We start from the raw sequence: 14,465 nt of genomic DNA, 5'->3' as shown, positions 1-14,465 counted from the left end.
TTGTTCATTTGTTCTTTGTATAATTGTATCGAAGCAGCAAACTACTACTGCACCCAATTGTAGAGATGGAGCAAACCTGAAAATTTTGTTTGAGGGCATCCATCTGGATGCAAGTACTCAGTTCGACAACAAGTGACAGAATGGCTATTGATCGAACAATTTTGACAGGGAAATTGTCCAATGACTCCCTTCCATCAATACGAAGTGTCAAACGCACATGAAAGAACTTCTGAAACTACTACATCTTGTAAAACTCTAGCATCTCTTCTTCCAATGGATGAGTCTCTCCCACTATGATCAGGCAGTGAAGGGGTGGGCCAAAATCGACGTCTAGTAGCTTCTCCATAGGCCCAGCAACAATCTTCTGATCATCACTTCCTAGGCGTGCCACTCCTATGCACAGTGTATCCCTGCCATATGCTGGAAGCAAATGATCTTTGTTAATTAATGGGGCACCAAGGAAAAGTACTATATTTGTTTAGCAAGAATATATACATCATTTCTTCTAACAGGCATAAGAGCTACTGTTTGGCAAAAAAAAAGGTCTTCTCAGAGAAAGCCAGCTAAAGAAAAGGAGGTTCAGATATTCTACCAGATCCCCCACGCGCTTCCTCCACCTCCAAAAGCTGACTTATTGCAGTGTTTACAGTCATGAATCTTGGTGGTTCATAGACTTTTTTACCTCTGCAAGTGAACACCAAAAGTAAATTTATGAGCAAAAGATGTATCTATCATCTATCCAATAGAAAAATACAAACCAAACAACAGCAAGTAAGGGCCGCTTGCATTGCATCTCACTGAACATTGAGCAAGCCTTGAGAGGAAATGTATTGACAGAACATTTTCAGTGCCAAATTGATCCTCACTAGGATGCAGTTATGCACTCCGAGGTAGTGAGAATGATAATCCAGAGATAGCAAAGTATGCTATATTTTCGCCTAAAAAAGTAAGCTATATTACCTGGCTAAAGATTCCCATGTTGGCTCCTTTACACGGATATCTACATTCACACAATCAGCTATTTTAATAATGATGACACAAAATCAAGCCCTCTAGGCTCTAGTTACAAGAAAAAATCTATAGCAGTACAAGAAAAAAAGAGAAAGTAGAGGTTTTCAAGCTTTGGTTCGATGTATGTCATTTTACTCTTATAGAGACAACCGAAACAAACATAATAAGAAATATCTTCTGCTTTAAATAACATAGATGAGGGACTGAACAAAACTATACCTTAATTTTCTGGCAGTCTAATAGTTTGAGCGTTGCTTACCAGTTACAAGAATCAAGATCTAATCACTCATCAGTACATCATGTACTGCGATTTACCTAGAAGGCACATTACACATGGCCATAAACTATGACCACTTGCCTATTTTCTTGTTAACAATGAATTAAGATAACATTGAAAAGGTCGAGCAAGAATCACAAACCAAGTAGACAAAGCGTGTGCAGCCCAAGCCTGGAATTATTCTGAATCTTCTCGTAGAAGCTATCTGGTCTCCATTCCTCCGTGAAGAATGGTATTGAGATAGTCTCTCCATAGCGGTAAAGTTGCAACCCACAAACTCCAATTGCATTCATGACGGATGCATTGTGAATCACCTTCACTTGTACCCCCATTTTCTTGGCGCGAACAACCAGATCGGTATGTGTAGTTGCCCTGAAAATCTCATCCCAATGAAAAACAGAGAAGAGATCAGCTCATAACACTAACAAAAGCTTTACAAGCAATCCCAATCAAACTTCAAGCATGCGCAATGGCATACCTGTGTTTGTACATATGTACATATAAGCAGAAAACAAAGAAGTACTTGCCTACCTGTTCACTCAAACAAAGCTAGGTGTAAATATGTGCACATAAATTTAGCATGTATAGATATGGAACTGGCATGGTGAACAGATTTTAAGCCTCAAGGAGACACAACCAACCAGTTCTAAGCCTAAAAGACATTTCTATTGAGTGACATCTGAGAATGCACGATTATGGCATGACAGTGCTCGGTTTGTGCTCCATCATTGGTATCCTCATGTTCCTGGGCACCTACCATACCATCTACAGACACTTGTATCCAGAACTTTATTTGAGAGATGAGCCCGCACCAACCATCTACAGACACTCTGGCACAACCAACTCAAGAAGAAGAAGAAGAAAGAAGAAGCAAATCAACTGTTACCCGAACGGGTCGCCGACCACAAGGAAGGCGACGTCTGTGTCGGCAGCCTCGAGCAGCACCTGATCGACGCGCTCCTCCACCATCTCCCGGTCGGCGACCGTGATCTCCTTCCCATACAGCTTCTCCTGCACGCAACACACGGGCGAGCGACGACGCCAGTGACTGTGAGCAACAGCTCTCCGAACAAGCCACGCGGGCATTTGCTCGAACAGGTGGCGGGCGGACGACAGAAGAGGGGGAGAGAGAGAGCCCGTACGAGGTTGGCGAGCGCGGCGGGGTCCAGGCCGAGGGAGAGGAGGGAGGTGTAGGCCTCCATGTAGACCTTGGAGCAGCCGCGCACGGCGTCGAGCCCCCGCACCGTGATGTCGCGCTCGTCGCCGAGGCCGAGGCCCACGATGTACAGCATGGCGGCGGAGGACGGGGCCGCGGCCGGAGGAGCCAAGCCTCGCCGTATACGGCTTTGAACCCAGCGAATTGTGAGGAGGAGGCGAGGAGGATCGGCAGCAAGGTATCTGCGCTGCCTTGCTCTGGTGTGCAGCCGCCGGCGGCGGCGGCGGCTCGCGTGCTCGGGGTGGGTTTGTCCGACTAGTCAGCTTCGTGTGCTTTCACAGCCCTAACTAAAGCATTCGAATTCGGGCCGTCGGGCTTCGATCCAACGGCTCACGGGAGGGGGATACACGCTCCTCCGAGTTCTCCGACTGCAAGCGGTGAAGCACCGCCCGGCCATTGCCATTCTCTGGCGAGGCTCCAGCCTCCAGGGCACCAAGCAACCAACATACTAGAAAAGAAGATCCATCCATCCAGTCATCCAGACAAAGAAGTTTCACTAAGAGAAAATAAAGCTACAACAGATTGAGATGGGATGCTGTAATTTTCCGAAGAAAGCACTTGATTCGAGAGATAATTCGTTCCACAGTAAGTCGAAACAGTGTAGGCTGTAGATCGCTGGCTACGACCTGATCATGTAAAATTGTAGCATCCCTTTTTCCACCTGGGTGGTCTCCCCCACTACGACGAGGCAGTGAGGGGGTGGACCAAAATCTACGTCGACGAGTTTCCTCATAGGTCCAGCGACGATCTTCTCGTCATCACTTCCAAGGCGAGCCAGGCCTATGCATAGTGAATCCTCATCATATGCCGGCTCTGTAAAAAAAAGAGCATACCAAACAGTGAGACCAGTGATCGATAAAAGAGGAAAACAGTTTTTAGAGAGTCTACCTGGTTCTCCACGCATTTCTAACACCTCCAGAAGCTGGCTGATTGCGGTGTTCACGGTCATGAATCTTGGGGGTTCGTACACTTTATTTCCCCTGCAGGTGAAGACCAAATTACATAGAATGGAATTGAAAGATCTCCCACAAATAGAAGCATAAAACGAGACAAATGGCAGTTTCTTTTATCGCATATGGCATTGAGAATGTCTTTGGGACAAAGTAAGTGCAAGCTAATTGTTCGTAGTGCACAAGCTCAGAGAAATGTAGTTGTACACTGTTTGGTAGTGAGAACCGTGGGAAACAAACAATACTACATGCTAAATGGCCAGTACAAAAAATGCGAAGTTACCTGATCAAAGACTCGGATATCGGCTCCTTTGCATAGATATCTGCAGTGAATAATGGTCGATCAGTGTTTCTTTTATTCCCCTTTTAATAATGATAATAACACTGAATCAGGCACATGTAGAGGAGAAGGTTATACTGATAACACACATAGATGTTCATGGTCAACTGCGTATTTTCTCAATAATGCTGAGTATCGACAATGATGAAAAGGTGAAACGAGAAAGCAAAGCACAGCGAACCTAGCAAGCAGAGCGTGTGGAGGCCGAGCCAGCGGTTGTTCACAATCGTCTGGTAGAAATGGTCTCGCTTGCATGTCTCTGTGAAGAATGGTATGGTGATGGCCTCTCCGTAGCGGTGGAGTTCCAGCCCACAGGCTCCAACTGCGTTCAGGACGGACGCGCTGTCGATCACCTTCACCACGATCCCCAGCTCCTTGGCTTGAACAACCAGATCAGTGTATGTGGCCTTGCAGGAGGGCTCGTCGGAACTGAACGAATAAGGAGAGAATCAAAGGAAACTAGTCGACTCACAAACCAAACACAACTTGAAATCCATGGTCGCCATCCGGCAGCCAATTCGACCATCAACTCATCGGCATACAAGGAGCTGAGCATAGTGATCGTTACCCGAAGGGGTGGCCGACGACGAGGAAGGCGATGTCGGCGCCGGTGGCCTCGCGCAGAATCTGGTCGCCGCCCTCCCCCTCCACGATCTCCCGGCCGGCGACGGTGACCGCATTCCCGCACAGGTTCTCCTGCAGAGCACGAGAAATCAACGGAGGCGTAGTAGTAGTAGTAGTTGGGTCCTCGCGGCGACCAAGCCGTTGGGTCATCGAGAGGAGAAAGTAACACGCACGAGCTTGGTGAGCCTGCTGGAAGGGTCGCCGTCGACGCCGAAGGTGAGTAGGGCGGTGCGGGCCTCCATGTAGATCCTGGCGCAGCGGCGGACGGCGTCGAGCCCCCGCACCGTGATGCCGCGCTCGCCGCCAAGCCCCAGGCCCACGATGTACAGCATCTGCCTTGGCGGCGGCGCGGTTGCTAGCTCTCTCCCTCCTCACCTGCGGTCGGAGTCGTCGGCGTCGGTGAATCCAACGGCTTATGTATCCGACCCGATCCGATCTGGAGTCTCGCGCGGCGCACGTTTCCTGCGGCCCGCGACTGCGAGTGCGAGGTCTCCCTTCCTCGCTGACCCACTCCCTCCCTCCATGGCAGATCGCAGATGCAATGCGATCCCCTTCGAGAGGCAATCGCCAGTTCGCCACACCTGCATGGCTCAGCCCCAGCACAATGTACACAAGCGACCAGATATTCTTTGCTACTCGCAGTTGATTGATGATACAAATCTCTGTCCACGGTGGCTATAATAATGCTCAATGGCCAATGGGATTACATGTGCTGCTTCTACGGAATTACGTACGCTACAGTATACTAGTATACAGTGTATGTATAATAGAGATTCACCGGGTGCCACTACGTTGATTGGACAGAACTGAATAGCTCCTTCCACTTCTCGGGGTCCGTCCCAGGTCCTTCGCCCTGAAGTACATTGTGTCCATCTCAGTTGAAGATACAACAGATTGCAATTAATTACCAGGAAAAAAATAGCAAAGACGCATATCTACTGAGGTCCATTTTGGCATGCAATTCTGCTAAAAATTTTAGTCTGAAGGGAGCAAAATTTATGGTAGCCATGGTTTGGTACAGCGCCCTTGTGATTAAGCCACGGTTTCAATCTTTATTAGCCATCTAAAATGCTAACTAGTAGCTTTGAATTTTAACTTGTGCAATTGAATCACATGAATTCTCAGATATCTGTCTTTCAAAATAGTCATCGATAACCAATTGTACCCGATCGAAAAAAATGAATACCTTCACTGAATTAATCTCGTATATCTGTCCTTCTGTGGATTCAATATCTAAAGCTTGGATGCAGGCCTCTGCCACCACCAGTCTGCTAACTTCCCCCACAAGCTTGTCACCTAGTAGGTTAACAATGAACAAGTGTTAGAAGAGCTGAAAAAACTTATTTAAAAAAATCATCATAAGATGCAGGTGAATAACAAAAGGAATAACCTTTGCCTATGACTACTGCTCGTCGCTCTCCAGCTGTAGCTTTAAGAAGTGTATTAAGATCATACGAAGTGTAGGGCCCATCAGTCAATCTTCCAGGCCTGCAAACAGCTCGTATCACATCAGAATAATATATCAATGATGCGTCCACCGATACAATTTTCTGTGCATGAGATGAACCTGATAATGGTGAATGGTATGCCGGAATTGCGGACAAAGTCCTCTGCCATCTTCTTGTACTTGAGCACACCAAAGAGATTCATGATACTGAAAAATGCATAGCATGATTGGTTAAGAACCAAGGTTACGATTCAATGTAACATAGGGCCCAGTGGAATACAGAAATATCAGGGTGAAAGGCACAGAGACATAAACAGTGGAATTAACAAGCCAGAGTGTTGAGTCGGCACAAAGAATATTAGGTTTGACTTGCTGAAAGAAAGTTAATTGCAAAATAAACTAGTATGATTTTGCACATATAAGCTGTTTTTAAAACAAGAGGTTTACGCATAAGACATGTGTTGCATATTGTTTTACAGGTATCATATCATTTAGAATACTATGATGTCGTGAAGTTCAACTGTAAATACTGGAATTCTTCCTAAGAATTATAAGGTATACCTCCAAGGTATTTCATTGTATTTTGTAACACCGATGGATGACACGAAAACCAGCCTCTTGATGGTCCGTGGAAGGGCGCTAACAAGATTTCGGATGCCATCCCAGTCTATGAACAGGAAATGTGTGTGTAATCAGTGAACGAGCAGTAAGACAGTGTCTTGCCTACTAATTAATCACTGACTTTGTTTGCTTATATATGTGATAAACATGGGTATAGCAATAGTCATCAATATGCATGCATGATCTGAGCAGCAGAATGTACATTAAAAAAACTAAAATGGATGCTTAGTACTTGAGACAAGCAAAGAACTCATTAACCCTGTATCACAGAAACATTTCAGTTATTTTTTTATTTGCCTCGTCTGGAATTGAAAGTCTTCTAAGCTCCATCAAGATTATCCCCAAAATTCTTACAGATACCTTAATTTTTGTGAGAGTATTTAAGTAAGAGAATTTTAAGTGCAGGTTCTTATTTTAGCATTACTGCAGCATCTTGGGTGATTTAACTTCAACTGCAGAATACCAGGCAGTACATTTTTTTAAAGAAATGGTAGAACTATCCTGTCATTTAAGCAGGAGAAGCAATATCATGGGTACATAGTGTTTGATTACATAAATAAACTACTGATGCTCATGCTCATGATATCAGGCAGTACATACCTACACGTTCTGGAGTGTTATCTCCATCCCAGCGCTTTGACGGAAATGCTGTAGTTCCAGTGCAACATATCACATGTGTAACTCCCTATGAAAAGAGACCCCTATATTTTGATTTATTCAATCATCGCAGAGATATCGCTCATAAACAGATAAACTGTATGAACTCAAAGAAACAGAGGAGTCCAACCTCAAACATTTGTGGATCCAAATCATTAGGATTTCTTGTGTCCCCTTTGTAAACCTGTCATAAAAGATAAACCTGTATTAGCACTTTGGCAGGAATCACTATCGCTCAAGTCATGACACAATGCTGAAGCTCCAATGTACCCGCAGCACACTCTCATCCTGCTTGCCAAATAGAGACTCTGCCTTTTCAGGATCTCTGAGGAGCAATCTTGACTTGATCTTCCTGCTCAGCAATGATGCTACAACCAACTGCCCTGCAAGATGTACTCATTTAATATTTTGCCAACTGATGTAGCAAGCAACACTAGAACTACTGCTGGAGGACACAGCAACACAAGCCGGAAAAAGTGTAAGATGCAATGCAACACAAACACACCATTCATCGTCTTACAACGTTTGGTATATCGCATTACATTATTCAAAGTCGGTAACGGACACTAGGATATTGTTAAATTCATCAGAGATAAAAAGGGCTCTGCAGCTTTACGGTCTAGAGCTAAAATTTGCCACGACATCTTACTTCCGATCAGGAAAATACTAGCAATGCTGGAACATAGAGCAGAGAAATTGCTGCCTTACCAACGCCGCCGGTTCCCCCAACGACCAGAACCAGCTTGGAGGACGCTTCGGAGGCCCCCGCGGCGCCGGTCTCGCCGGACACTTCCGTCCGCGCCGGCTGCTCCTGCACGGCCTGCGGATCGGCCGCCGCCGCGAGCCGCCACCTGCCGCGACCCACCACCGCGCCGCACGCGAGCGGCGCGAGGAAGGCCGCACGCACCCGCAGGAACGCCGCTCTTCCGCGCCCACTCGGCGGCGCGGGGATGAGCGGCGAGAGCATGGGGTTGAAGCAAGCCACCGCCATCGTGGGGCCGAGAGCAACACCGGGCAGAGAAACCAACGGGAGCACGAGATGACGAGAGCGCGCGCGCGGCGGCGGCGGGAGGAGATATCGGAAGGGAAGCCGGGGCGGGGGCGGCGACGCGAGCCACGCGACGTGGCGGCGGCCACCTGGCCCCAGACCAGCCAGCCGTTGGACGCCCCGGTGGGGCCGTTAGGGTGAGTGGCTCTGATTCGGTGACATTGCACCCGTGATATTAAGGGGTTGTTTGATTTGAGGGCTAAATTTTAGTCTATGTCACATTAAAGAAAATTTTAGTATTTAGAAATATTAAATAAAAGTTAATTATAAAACTAACTGCATAATCCTAGGACTAAACTGCGAGACGAATCTAATAAAGTATACTAATTTATGATTAGCGGATGGTATTGTAGCATTCCTGTAGCAAATTATAAATTAAATAAGTTCATTAGATTTGTCTCGCGAATTAGCACTCAGCTGTCAAAAATATTTTATAAACAGATTTTATTTAATACTCTAAAATAGTAAGATTTTTTTTGATGTGACATAAACTTTAAAAAAGTTCATAGAACCAAACAGCACCTAAGTCACTGTGGATACATGAGTTTTACATATTATTGACTCAATGTCACGGAAATATCATGGGACAATGTAATTGAATCTGCACCCAATGGCTTGACGAGACGCGAGACTCAACTGAGCTTCATCTTTAAAAAAAGCAGCTGAGCTTCCATATCTATCTATCTATTCTATAAATAAAAAATTATAAATATTTAAAGAATCGAAATCCCTTTTTACAAAGAATCTATCTACCTATTCTATAATTTATCTTGTCGTCATCATCATCAATCAATCTATAAAAAAAGTGAAAAACACCAAAAATTATGCCTAACGTACCTCCTCACAGAGACCTCATTTGTCAGGACAAAATATTTGACAAAAAAGGGGAATTTTGGTTTTATTAATATTTTCCACCATAATCCTAATATTTTTTACATCAGCAATTTTTTATATCCACCTCTTGTACCCGCGTAATACTTTCCTTTGTCACTCACTTTATATTTCCTTTGCGCATGCATTCATCCATAATTAGCGTCATTATTTATTTTAGAAGAATAATAATTGATTTTATTATTTTATGTAAAGAAAAGAAAGATGTGTATTATTTTTGAAAGTAAAATAAATGACATCGTTGCTTGATGGAATAAAAATTAAATATATACATGTAGCACGTACATCTCCACTAGTCTTATATATCTCTTATATAGAGTTGAAAGAATTGAAAATATTTTTCACTAAGATTAGGCCCACCTTACTCCTCACGAAGGTCCTACTTGTCAGATCCAGAGGTTTGACGAAAAGGGGTGGAGATCCATTTTGTAAGGATCTTAAGATGCCTAGAGGGGGGGTGAATAGGCAATCTGCAATTTAAAAACACTTAACAAAAGAGTCAGACACAGACTATCCCGGATACTCCGGGTTTGGTGGTCCGGAGTATCCGGAGCTATATCCGGAGTCTCCGGGTTTGAACAACCTGAAACGAAACAGCAAGTATCTCTGTAAGAAAAGTAGATCGAGCTAGATAAAGAGTACCAGGGGTTCCTTAAGGTTGATTTCCAACAAACGAAGTTCACTAGAAACTCGTGAGTGAGTAGATCGAGCTCAAACCCTAGAAAAGAAGTCTTACAAGCAAATGACAACGAAATCAAGTAAACTAAGACAAAGGAGACAAGGAATTGTTTCCCGAAGTTCACACCCGAAGGTGCTACGTCTCCGTTGAGGAAGGATTCGAGAGATGGTGCTCAAGAACCCCTATGCTCCTCTCCCAAGGGCGAGATCACCTCTCAAGCCCAAGGTTACTTACTATGGATTCCTCGGCGAGGAATGAAGATTACAAACTTCTTGTGCAGCTCACAACCTTGGTTGAGCAATCACAAGCACACCTAGCCGTCTAGGAGCACAAGGCTCCAAGAGTAACAAACTTGAATCCGCGGGCTTGACCAAAACCAAGCGCTCAAGAGATGGGAATGAGGCTCACTCGCTTGAATCCTTGCTCTTGCTTGCTTCTCACTCAAATCCCTCAAGGGAATCACTCAAGAATGGAGAAGGGAGAGTGAAGGAGCTCTCTTTGGCTTAGGTTTGAGTTCTGTTCGTCCAAAGGGGCAAGAGAGAGGGCTGAAGGGGTATGGAGTGAGTATTTATAGTCTTCAGCTCAAAAATAGCCGTTGGGCGAAAGGGTACCCGGAGACTCCGGGTATATGCCCGGAGACTCCGGGCAACCCTAATTTTTCAGCCCGGAAACAGCACCCGGACGCTCCGGGCAATGGGGTCCGGAGTATCCGGCCCTATACCCGGAGTATCCGGGTAAGGCAGGGAAAAACTTCGGTTTATGGCTCCTTTGAGTTGTTTTGTGGCTCACAAATGTTTGTATAGGTTCTCTTGAGCACAGGATCTAAATCGAAACCCTTGAACCAAGTCCCTCTTGATAGTACGGCGTTCCTATACTCAAATTTCAAATTAAAAAACTAATTTCTTGAGTAAACTTGAACTCCGCTTTTTCATTTCCTTTTTGCGGGTCGTATATCGTCACTTGATTCACCTATATTTGTTCACCACCTGCACACATGCTCAATTACACGATTAAATGCACATGTGTTTTGTCATTAACCACCAAAACCCACTTAGGGGCCTAGATCACTTTCACATTTTCTGGTAGAAGGAAAGTGTTTCTATCAAAATTCTAATGTTTTTTTACCAGCAATTTTCTATACCCAAACCAGCAAATTCCTACACCGATCTCTTGCACCTGCTTATTATTTATCTTTGGCAAATATTTTACTTTTCTTTGCGCATGTATTCACTCATAACTCGCGTCATTATTTATTTCGAAAGATAATAATTGACATCATTATTTTATAAAAAGAAAAGAAAGACATATCTTATTTTTAAAAAGAAAATAAATAATATTATTGCTTGATGAAAGAAAAATTAAATACTTGTCACATCTCCACTGGTCCGTATAAACTGTAATTGTCTTGTGGAGTCTAACGGCAATCACCGCCGAGTATTAATTTTCATATACTTGGCGTGTCATATGCTATATTTTAGTGATTTTTCATATTGGTTATTGCCTTATTGACTTCTGAATTCCTACTTCTAGCGGGCTCAAAAGGTAAGTCCGGTAGATTTAGAACCACCCTAAATTTTATTTTAGCCTAAAATTTGTTTAGTACTTAAAAAAGTAAAATTTAAATTCGACAAATAGTCCAACAATTAGCCCTAGCGCAACAAGCTGGTCACCTCTCCCTCGGCCCAACTCTCCCCCCGTCTCCCACTCTCGGTCGCCGTCCGCCCCTGCGACTGCCCGCGCCCCGGCTTTCCCGAAGGCGCCACTAAACGCCACCGGCCGCCGCCACCCGGGCCTCTCTCTCGCCGGCTGACGCCTGACGCCCGCCCGCTCGCGGCTCCTGTCCGCCACTGCTCCGACGAGGAGGTCCTTGCCCACGGGAGGAGGGAGATGTCGTACATGCGGGGTGACCTGCTGACCAAGACGCGGAAGCTGGTGAAGGGCCTCGCCAAGCCCGCCCCCACATGGCTCGAGGCCATGGAAGAGTAAGTGTTCTCCTACCCCACCCCCGCATCTCCGTGTCCCTAGCTTTGTCTGTGCATCTACGCCTGCATTTCTCCATTATCCTGCCTTTGGCGCTGCGGTTGGGATCAGATCCACATGTAAACTATGCTGCATCCTGCTGATTATGTCGAGAAAAGCTCTACGTGAAATCATAGATGGTTCATTTTGTTGCTCATCCTTTGATCTATGAAGTGAGATGTTTTAAAATGGCATGATTATGTGCTGAAACAAGGTTGATTTCTAATCACTATCTCATCAATCACCCTGAATGCCATGGTATTGCGTATAACTGGGATTTGTGTATCTCCTGATGCATTATATTGTTTCTGTTGTCAAATGGTTTGCAACATTTTTTAGTGAGGTTCAATTGTGTTGTGAGCCTAGAAGTTTGTAAACAGTAAACTGGAGGTGTGCTGAATCTATGCATGCTTTGCTGGTTTTTTGAAACTGCTATGCCCTTCTTTTGTTTGCCATATTGTTTGCTGGTCAATTGAAACACGAGACTTGTTGATTAGGGCACCTCCAGTGACATTTCCTCGTGTGGATGGAAAGATCAAGAAGATTGAGATGCCAGAGGATGTGTACGTCAAGAAGTTCTTCAAAAAGCATCCAGATTCTCTCTACCACGATGCAATCAAGTAAGTTCCTTATCATGTGCTTTGTGATTTCCTTGTAAAAATTTACCACTTCAACACTGTACAGTTGAAATAGTATACATGTATTTAAGACTCCAAATTTTGAAGGGAAGGGCGAAATGTTCTATTGTTTATCTATTTCCTTTGCACATGCAAATGGTGCTCTTGTCTAAATTTGTCTCGTTTTGAATATGAATTTTAATACATATCCGATCATTTCAGGATAAGCGGATTTGATCCGCCACCAGCACGAGTTTTTGCATGGCGTGTCTTGGAGTTGAAAGAGCAAGGAGTCAGTGAAGATTATGCGATGGCTGTAGCAGATGTAAGAATCCTATTCTGAAGATGTCCTTTTGTTAATTTTATCAAATCCTTAACACAGAATCCTATTATGAGCCCACCCTGTTTAAATTTGCAAGTTATAGAAATGTACAAGTTTAAACACTGTCAGTTTTATTCGATGACATCCTTTTTCCAGTTTGAGTATCACAAGGAAAAGAAAGCAAAGAAGAAAGCATACAAGGAACTGAAAGAAATCGCCCGCAGTGAAGGGAAGGAACCGCCACCAGACCCATACCCAAGTGCCATCAAAGAAATACAAGCAGAGGAAAAGAAATATGTTATGGACCGTTTCTATAACCCAAAGGTAATTGAGATTGCAAATAAGATGAAAGAGGAGAGAGATATGTTGCTTCAAGATAGAGCGGCATCAGGTCAGTGGTAGTAGCAGGTTTTAGTTGGACTGGCCGACTAGGTATTATTGTTTGACATCAGCCAATTGTCATCATAAAAAATAATGTATGCGTACATGACATGATGTGGCAAACAAGAAACTCATTTGGTCTTGTACATTTTTCTTCTTTTGATGGTAGTATTTGACCTCAAAAAACAATCTTAATGGCTTGATGCTATATGGATGGCTGTGCTCTATTATGCACATGCATGAGCCCATGAGAAAAGCTGTTGATATTGTGGAAACTTAATTTGCTCTTACAGCATAAGTTCTAATTCGAATAAATGACATCTGTTACTACATAAGCAACTAGCCACGTTGGACCATCTCTCCCTGGCCTACTATATTGGAACATTTTCAAACATGACAAGTTATCAGAAAACTGATACATTGAGATGCATCATGCTTCCTTGCTTCCTTCTGACGGTTTTCCCCCTATGTTCGCCATGCAATTTCCATATATCCCGGTGATGAACATTTTAGTAATCTGAGCGCTCATCCAGTTGGTGCTTCCTCCTTGTCACTCTTATGGGGGGTTGAAGGAACCAATATCTCCATATGCACTGTTGAGATCTGGCGTTCTGAGGGATGTTCAAATTGTTGATTGCTCATACTTAACATTTTAAACATTTTGTGTTCGTTTCCGTAACATTTTTATACCTTTCTTTCTTTCTCTCTTCCTTGTGTTCGTTTTTTTATTTATTCTTTATATACATTTTGTGTTGTTTAAGTAAATCTATCGGTGCTTATTGTTGTAAAAATTTCATTCTATGTCTAGAATATGATGTGTTTTGGCACTTGGCAGTATGTTGTGTGTGCCATGAGCCAACAGACTCGGATAGCCCCTATGTTCCTGGTGTATTATGTACACTTTGAATTGGCCTGTCATTGTGTTACTTGTGTATTCTCGATGGTGTGATGTTGCAACGTATGTGTCTGCTGTATGAGACATCCTATTCTCAATGCCTAGTGGCCAAGTTATTGAATCTACTGATTGTAATCTTCTACTCCCTCCATTCACTTTTGATAGCTATATTTCAAAAACTCAAATGTTAAAAAAATTATAGCTATATTTGCTATTAGCATGGGCTGTGGCAATAAATAGCACTAGCAATGAGGAGTTCCCAGTTAAAACATTGAAGGACCAACAAAAAAAAGTGTTGTATTTGCTAGATTGATAAGCACACTTGGTGCCCTTGGTTATTGTGTCATATGAAAATATATCAATCAAAATTGAATGGAGGGAGTATTTATGTAAGATCTTATTGATGTTGCATTTTTTATATTGTAAAATATTCGAGTTCTGAACAAATTTGTTGAATTGAATGTATTGTT

The 14,465-nt window shown here is 43.7% G+C and overlaps 4 protein-coding genes across 4 annotated transcripts; 1 reads left to right on the top strand and 3 right to left on the bottom strand.

The window, feature by feature from the left end:
- Positions 1 to 60: 60 nt before the first annotated feature.
- Positions 61 to 2,820, bottom strand: LOC120652327 (probable diphthine methyl ester synthase). The gene is made up of 6 exons (XM_039930112.1): positions 2,431 to 2,820; positions 2,175 to 2,299; positions 1,431 to 1,660; positions 961 to 1,000; positions 593 to 684; positions 61 to 420 (listed from the first exon to the last, which is right to left on the bottom strand). Exons 1-6 carry the CDS (start codon positions 2,578 to 2,580, stop codon positions 239 to 241), a joined length of 819 nt encoding a protein of 272 aa, XP_039786046.1. The 5' UTR covers positions 2,581 to 2,820; the 3' UTR covers positions 61 to 238.
- Positions 2,821 to 2,953: 133 nt separating this feature from the next.
- On the bottom strand, positions 2,954 to 4,923 carry LOC120652326 (probable diphthine methyl ester synthase). Its single transcript, XM_039930111.1, has 6 exons — positions 4,592 to 4,923; positions 4,363 to 4,490; positions 3,976 to 4,223; positions 3,738 to 3,777; positions 3,393 to 3,484; positions 2,954 to 3,317 (listed from the first exon to the last, which is right to left on the bottom strand). Exons 1-6 carry the CDS (start codon positions 4,748 to 4,750, stop codon positions 3,124 to 3,126), a joined length of 861 nt encoding a protein of 286 aa, XP_039786045.1. The 5' UTR covers positions 4,751 to 4,923; the 3' UTR covers positions 2,954 to 3,123.
- Positions 4,924 to 5,025: 102 nt separating this feature from the next.
- LOC120652325 (sanguinarine reductase-like) lies at positions 5,026 to 8,287 on the bottom strand. Its single transcript, XM_039930109.1, has 9 exons — positions 7,852 to 8,287; positions 7,414 to 7,526; positions 7,274 to 7,327; positions 7,087 to 7,171; positions 6,427 to 6,532; positions 5,986 to 6,072; positions 5,809 to 5,906; positions 5,605 to 5,714; positions 5,026 to 5,271 (listed from the first exon to the last, which is right to left on the bottom strand). Exons 1-9 carry the CDS (start codon positions 8,132 to 8,134, stop codon positions 5,206 to 5,208), a joined length of 1,002 nt encoding a protein of 333 aa, XP_039786043.1. The 5' UTR covers positions 8,135 to 8,287; the 3' UTR covers positions 5,026 to 5,205.
- A 3,141-nt stretch (positions 8,288 to 11,428) lies between these two features.
- LOC120652323 lies at positions 11,429 to 13,356 on the top strand. Its single transcript, XM_039930103.1, has 4 exons — positions 11,429 to 11,743; positions 12,278 to 12,400; positions 12,620 to 12,722; positions 12,876 to 13,356. The coding sequence occupies exons 1-4, from the start codon at positions 11,649 to 11,651 to the stop codon at positions 13,119 to 13,121; spliced, it is 567 nt and encodes a 188-aa protein (XP_039786037.1). The 5' UTR covers positions 11,429 to 11,648; the 3' UTR covers positions 13,122 to 13,356.
- Positions 13,357 to 14,465: the final 1,109 nt, after the last annotated feature.

The sequence above is a fragment of the Panicum virgatum genome, chromosome 9K (assembly GCF_016808335.1).
Source record: "Panicum virgatum strain AP13 chromosome 9K, P.virgatum_v5, whole genome shotgun sequence".
NCBI classification, from domain to species: Eukaryota; Viridiplantae; Streptophyta; class Magnoliopsida; order Poales; family Poaceae; genus Panicum; species Panicum virgatum.
Note: the sequence above shows the minus strand (reverse complement) of the source record. Positions and strands in the feature narration are given on the sequence as shown.